General features: G+C 38.8%; 1 protein-coding gene across 1 annotated transcript; it reads left to right on the forward strand.

Moving 5' to 3' along the window:
• Window positions 1–313: 313 nt before the first annotated feature.
• On the forward strand, window positions 314–3,251 carry CDKN2B (cyclin dependent kinase inhibitor 2B; the record flags this gene model as incomplete). The annotated part of the gene is made up of 2 exons (XM_084238756.1): window positions 314–469; window positions 2,991–3,251. 2 exons carry the CDS (start codon window positions 314–316, stop codon window positions 3,249–3,251), a joined length of 417 nt encoding a protein of 138 aa, XP_084094882.1.
• Between the last annotated feature and the right edge of the window lie 3,753 nt (window positions 3,252–7,004).

Genomic DNA, 7,004 nt, shown 5'->3' on the forward strand with positions numbered 1-7,004 from the left:
GGGAGCACTCTGCAGCACCCGGCACTCTTCCGCGGGAGGAGCAGCGGCTGCACTGGGTTGCAACCCTACCCGGGAGCGAGCCGGCGCGTCCTCTGCTTCGCGCTGCCAGGAAAAGTCCATTTTTACCACCAACTCTTGGGCCACCTCACGGGCCCTCCAGCCGCAGGAGAACCAAGAGGACCGGAGCGGAGCTGGGCTCTGAGCTCTCCCCGCTGAAGGGTGAGCGCTCCAGTGCAAAGTGGGGAAGGAGGATCTTGCAAAACACGGGGCCGAGGTGGATTGTTCAGTCCAGTTTGCGTCTGGGGACTGCGGAATGCGCGAGGAGAGCAAGGTCATGCTCGCTGATGGCGCCGGCGATGGGGGCCTGTCCAGTGCCGCCGCGCGCGGGCAAGTGGAGACCGTGAGACAGCTCCTGGAAGCCGGTGCGGATCCCAACCGAGTCAACCGTTTCGGGAGGCGCCCGATACAGGTACCAGGGGCGCCGGGGCCTCGCCGGCAGGGGGCGCACGACGCGGGGTGCGGCCCGGGTCGGTCTCGGCTGGTATGGAGAGGGCCAGCTTGGGGGACCCTCGCTGGAGATGTGGGGATGAAACAGAAACAGGTTTTCACCTACCAAAAACTCTAATGAAAGAGATTGTCAAGCGCACTGGTTGACACTGTGGTTTTCCTCTTACTGGGGGCGAGGGAGACGCCTGTATTTTCTCTCTCTCTCTTGATCAGAGATGCCAAAGTTAGATTCAGTTGAAGACGAAAGAAGGAAAAGAAAGGTTATTGAGAAGAAATGTTTTTGTCTTGTCTCTGTCTACTTTCGACGATAGAGATAATTAGCTTACATGTTGCACAATCCGGGTTGGGTTTAAGGACTCAGACAAATCCATAGCGCGCGCACATACACACACACACACACACGCACACACACACACACACACAAATCACCGTGAATGTTAAAGCTGCTATACAAAAGTCTCTGTATTCTTTCCTCATAAAGGCGAATTGAATGCAAAGACATAAAACAGGATACCTCAGCAGAAGTATTTAGTTCCTTTTATGTTAGCAATCTCTTGATTGTTACACAAGGAAAAATATGCTATAGATTTTTATTGTTTAATTACACTGAATGCTTGGATTATAAAAGCGTCCCTGCAGCAACTTTAGGTCTTTTTAAATGGTGAAGGATCTTCATAAATAATTAGCCTCTGCAATGTTAAAATACATGCATTCAATATGTTTAACTATTAACCCCACTCCAGTTAGTACTGATATATTTTTTAATTCTTTTACAATACCAGGTATTGTTTTTTATGTCTTACTGTTAACTATTATGGCCATAAGACTCCTTCCAGAGTCAAGCTATTATTAAGGAAATCTTATTGATGTGTAGAATATAAGGAAAGTATATGTTCATTCCTTTTCAATTTTTAGAAAATTGTTTTAAGAAATGACGTATAGTTTAAAACGAGAAAAATAGAGTTAAATGACTCTTAAGGATCTCACATTATATCAGTTGTAAAAAGTTGTATTTATAATTTTAATTCACCATTTTCTGAGATGTTAAGAACTACTTTCCTGTATATATGAAGTACCCCTTATAGCAGTTGTGGAAATAACATATCATGACTTTTCAGAGAAGAAATAGATGTTTCATACATATTAGGAAAAATATTGTATTTTAATTATATGGTACATTTTAAAACACATAAACTCACAAGAACAAATAACGCCATTTTGGACATTCAGTTATTGAAAAATGTTTTATTTTTAAGATAAGAAAGTAAATGCTTGCATAATATACATGCATACAAATAGAAGCTATAGGATTACTGCTCCAAAGCATCCTTTTTCTAAGTTGCTCTGATTTGACTAACATCCAAGCTCTTTTTGTGTATATTAAAATATTTACTATTTAACATGTACAATGTAAATATAATATTTACATGGCATTAAATATATCACCCCATAAACTTTAACCCTTACCTATAACATTAACTTAAAATCTTAAAAATGGTGAACTATTCATTAAAAACAAATCACATTTCACCTTATAATGCTATTAGTGACTGTATTTACTTTTTCTCTCTGCCTTCAATTGTGGCTCAGATTATTAGACTATATTCCGTTTACCAGGAATATTGCTCTGATTTGACTAACATCCAAGCTCTTTTTTGTATATTAAAATATTTACAATTTAACATGTACAATGTAAATATAATATTTATATGACATTAAATATATCACCCCATAAACTTTAACCCTTACCTATAACATTAACTTAAAATCTTAAAAATGGTGAACTATTCATTAAAAACAAATCACGTTTCACCTTATAATGCTATTAGTGACTATTTACTCTTTCTCTCTGCCTCCAATTGTGGCTCAGATTATTAGACTATATTCCGTTTATCAGGAACCACACATGATAGTAAAAAGCAAAAACTTTCCACAGTGACTTACTCGGAGAACTAAGCGAAGTAAACCTTTTCTTAAGCTTAGCTTTTTCTTATTTTCTCCTCTAAAGTATTACTCTTAACTTTAAAAAAAAATCAGCTGACTGCCTATTAAATTTTTCTAATCTGGGATTAATGGGGGGAGGGAGCAAGTGAAATAATGTAAGACTTTAAAAGCCTTTAAATACTATCGCTAAATAAACAAAAAATGATTTCCATGTTTCAATAGAAATAACCTCACCCACCCACAATAACAATTAGAATTTTATCACCAGGTCTTTCTTGTCTCTGCACATTTGGGGTTAAAATAGAACTATACAATTGGGGCGAGTAGAGTATACAATTATACAATGAGGGCCAAGAAGAGGCACTGATACTGCATCAGTGAAGGAAACCACCACACTCGTGAAGCTTTCGGGTGCCCCTGAATAGGTGGGCACTCCAGGAACAGGTCCTTCTTTAAAATGGCTCAGACCCTGCCTACGCCTATTTCTTGCTGCCCCCACCCAAACCTTGAACACTCCAATCGCTCTCTCTCTCTGCCAGGTCATGATGATGGGCAGCGTCCGCGTGGCCGAGCTGCTGCTGCTCCACGGTGCGGATCCCAACTGCGCCGACCCGGCCACCCTCACCCGACCTGTGCACGACGCTGCCCGGGAGGGCTTCCTGGACACGCTGGTGGCGCTGCGCCAGGCGGGCGCGCGCCTGGATGTGCGAGACGCCTGGGACCGCTTGCCGGTGGACCTGGCTGAGGAGCGTGGCCACCACGCCATCGCCCGATACCTGCAGGCAGCTACGGGAGACTGACCTTGGGTATAATCCCAGCCAAAGGACTTTTCTTTTTCTCCCCAGTTCCCCACCCCAACTTAGGTAAATGGAGGCTGCAAAGGTGGAGCAGCAGAAAGCCCAAAAGCCCTCCTGAGCTACTCCACTTCCAGCAAGACGGGAATGCATTTTCCTTTTCTTTTTTTTTTTTCTAACTGGCTCCCTCCCTTGACTCATTGTGAAACCAAATGAGGAAAGGTGGGACAAATGGATTTCCAGCGAGATTTCGGAGCGAAATGTGAAGTTTCCAAGCGTCCTTTAACTTTTCTTGGTTTTCTGGCGGTAAGTGAAGGTGAAGTCCGAGAACAAGCGGGTGCATCAGGTCAGTGTGCCTAGAGTCTTCACACTGGTGAAGCTGCGGTGCGGGCGGAGGTGGGGCAGGCAGTTTGCCTCGCTGACTTTGAAGGAGCGCCCTCCCCAAACCCCCATTTCAGGCATTAGGCTCCTACTAAGGAAAACCTGAAGACTGAGGACCAGACATCAGTGACTGTTGACGTGGGTGTCTGTAGGAGCCCAAACTTTTAAATGCTGTGCAGTTACGCTGCATGCAGACTGATTACTGGGAGCCCTGGAGACTCGCGCCCAGCTCCACCGCATAGTGAGAGAAAGAGAAGATTCCGGAATCACCACGCCTAATTTGCAGGCATATTATGAAATTTCTGGTCAGGATGACGCCCAACAGGTCTCCAAAGGAACTGGGCACTGGTTCTTGCTATTTGTTACTCAGCGGAGGTGAGATTCCTGTGGTTCCAGGCATCTGTGCACAGAATGAAGGTGAATAGTAGCCAAACAACTGTAGCGTTAAATTGATTGCTGCGTCTAAATGCAATAAGATACAGAAACAACTCTGTGAATTGCCACTTGAAAAGATTTTGAGATAGTGTGTACTTCTGAGTTCTTCAGTAATAGTCTTACTTAATGGGGTGACTTAAAACAACAAAGTAACTCTTGGCCCTTAGAAAGGAGAGGTGGAGGAACTTCAGTTCTTAAATGATGCTGCAGCACAGTGGCAAACTCTTAGTACAAACACCTAGAATATTTTCATCCTTAAACTATTTATTTCTTCGTTAAATTTTCTGTTTCCTTTGTTAGAGTGTCTCAGGGGATCAAACTATGAAATAGTTAAATCTTTTAGGGATTGGTGCACTTGCCCAGTAAAGTTCCTTGGGATAGTTCCCAAAGGGTTGCTGAGCAGAGTAGACTGAGTACAAAACTGTTGAAAATATCTGATGATGGCTTGTGGAATGTCTTAATATCTGCTGAAACTAAAGGCACACTGCTCTGCAATTAAATTTCCAGTGCTGCTTGATTCATTACAACTTTGGAACTGATAATTCAATGCTTTAAAAAAAAAAAGTTTGGAGTCCAAGATGTTGATAACTTAGATTAAAAATGTGTGTTCATGGATTTCCCACTAACTCCTGAGAAATGTTAAAAACTCAAAGGGTTTCACTTCTAACACTCTCTGTAATAATTGTAGTGATACCAACAACAATTTATAAAAACTGCTTACACCTATACCATATCTTTAGGTAGGCAGGTAGGTAGGTAGGTAGGTAGATGATTGATTGATTGATTGATTGATAGATAGATAGATAGATAACTGAGAGATTTGCAAGAAGGGATTCCTTTCAGCTAAATAAACAAATCTTCTCCATCAATTCTTTACTCCCCAAATAAATACATTAGTGCTCCAAAGCTTATAGATTAGTTTGGTTTTCCCATTGTACCATTCTCTTCTTCAAAATTATTGCTGGATATAAAGTCAACTGATTTTTTTTTTTAAGCAGAAACATGAAGGACTCCCTTATAAGTTTCTAGGGTACTTTTTCTTTCTATAATATCTAGTAAATCTAAACACATTGTTTTAAATCTATTTTAAAATGTTGACCGTGTAGAGAATAACCTCCTAAAGAAAGGCCTAAAAATACTTTGGAATGAAGATAATGCAATCCCCATTTTCAAATTCAATTCTTGTTATCACATGAGCTCCCAATCATTATTGGCTACAAGAATAGTACTTCTAAAATGTATGGTTTTTTGTAACTACTAAGAAGCATTCTCTGTAAAAATCAAGTCATCCCTTAAAATCCTACATTTGATTTGTGGAATCTCTTATTTTGTCTTCTAAGTTTCAAGATTTGCTAATTACATAAAGCTGTGTGTTGAAAAATAATATCTTGAAATAAATATATGAAATATGGATTTCATTCTTACAAAGAAAGTGTGGGTTCTGGTGGCAATGTGACATTAAAAACTAAAACTACAAAATGTGGCTGTGACATTTCGTATAATCCTCTGTATATCACTAACCTCCATTAAATAAAATGAAACTGGAAGTGGGTGTCTTCAAAGCAAATGGAGGCAAAGGGAGCTGTTAACTGATAATGCTGAACAGCAAGAGAGAAGTGAGAACCAGTATGCACCAGGAAAGGGCAGGGATGAGACTCTTAAATAGGCATTTTTTTCCATTTAAGTTTTTATAATTAAGTTCTTTTGATTTTTTATTTTTCTCTACATTTCTACATAGAGCATGAAATTAAAAAACTGCTCATAACTACAATGGAGAAGAGAATTAAAAAGATTATTATTATTATTCCAAAGATTAATTTGTTGTTACTAAATTTACTGCATTGTTTACCTTTGTGAATACGAGAATTCAGGGTTTGGGAGGAAATGTGGTTGTGGAGCTTAGAGTAACATGACATTTTTTGCTTTAGGCATGTTTTTTAAATATATAAAGCAAAGCCACAACATTTTTGAAAATCAGTTACCAGCTGGTACACTGAAATGGTAATTTATTAATAGATGTACAAGTAAATTCCTGCAAACAAATATATCTACTGTACATATACACGAATCCTGCTTCTGCCTCTAATGTGGAATTATAGAAAAATACACAAATTCACTTCTGTGCCTAAAAAGATAAGCAGTGTTTTATGAATCCTAGATGACATTCATTCCAAAAAGATCTTCAAGTGAAATAAATTCAGAATTCACTAATTTATTAACTTGGCCTCATTTTTATATTTCCTTTTACAGCCAAATATGAAAAGCCAAGAATGACTTACTACGAAAGCAAAATCTACTTAAAATTTCCTGTGCTCCAAAAACGAAAATTAGTAATTTTATATCTAAGGAAACAAGTTTTTAAAAGGAGAGCTGAAGATTCATAAAATCCCAATAGTTTTGGGAAAGTGTGTATCTAGGAATGTTTTTATGCTATTTTATTTCTGTATTCTGGCAAAAATAATATAGTAGCCAGGATCAAATAATTCATCTTATAAAGCTCTATAACTGACCATTAGTGAATAAATACTAGTCTAACATAGATTTACATTGCAGTTCTATCTTGCCTATCCTTTATGGGAATGTTAAAAACAAACTACTTCTATAACATGTAATAGTCAGTGGTGATTTTTTTTTTACCACTTCTATAATTACCTATTAAATATTTTTTAAAAAACAAAAGGTATGCCTATTTTCCTGTTATACTTTACCAGTAGTTATTTTGTTTTTGTTTTTATAATAGAGTATAACTTTTCCAATGTTCAATACATTGTCACTCTACCAAAACTAGAGCAAATAGAAATAATGATCTACAAAAATAATAGAAGCCATCTCAGGAAGCACTTTGAGACTTGGTGACTTCCTTCCAAAGCAAATGCAAAAGCCAGTGTCATTCTAAATACAGTGATCTGCTTTCAGACTAGCCAATTAATGAAGAATTCTATG

The sequence above is a fragment of the Talpa europaea genome (genome assembly GCF_964194135.1).
Source record: "Talpa europaea genome assembly, chromosome: 7".
NCBI classification, from domain to species: Eukaryota; Metazoa; Chordata; class Mammalia; order Eulipotyphla; family Talpidae; genus Talpa; species Talpa europaea.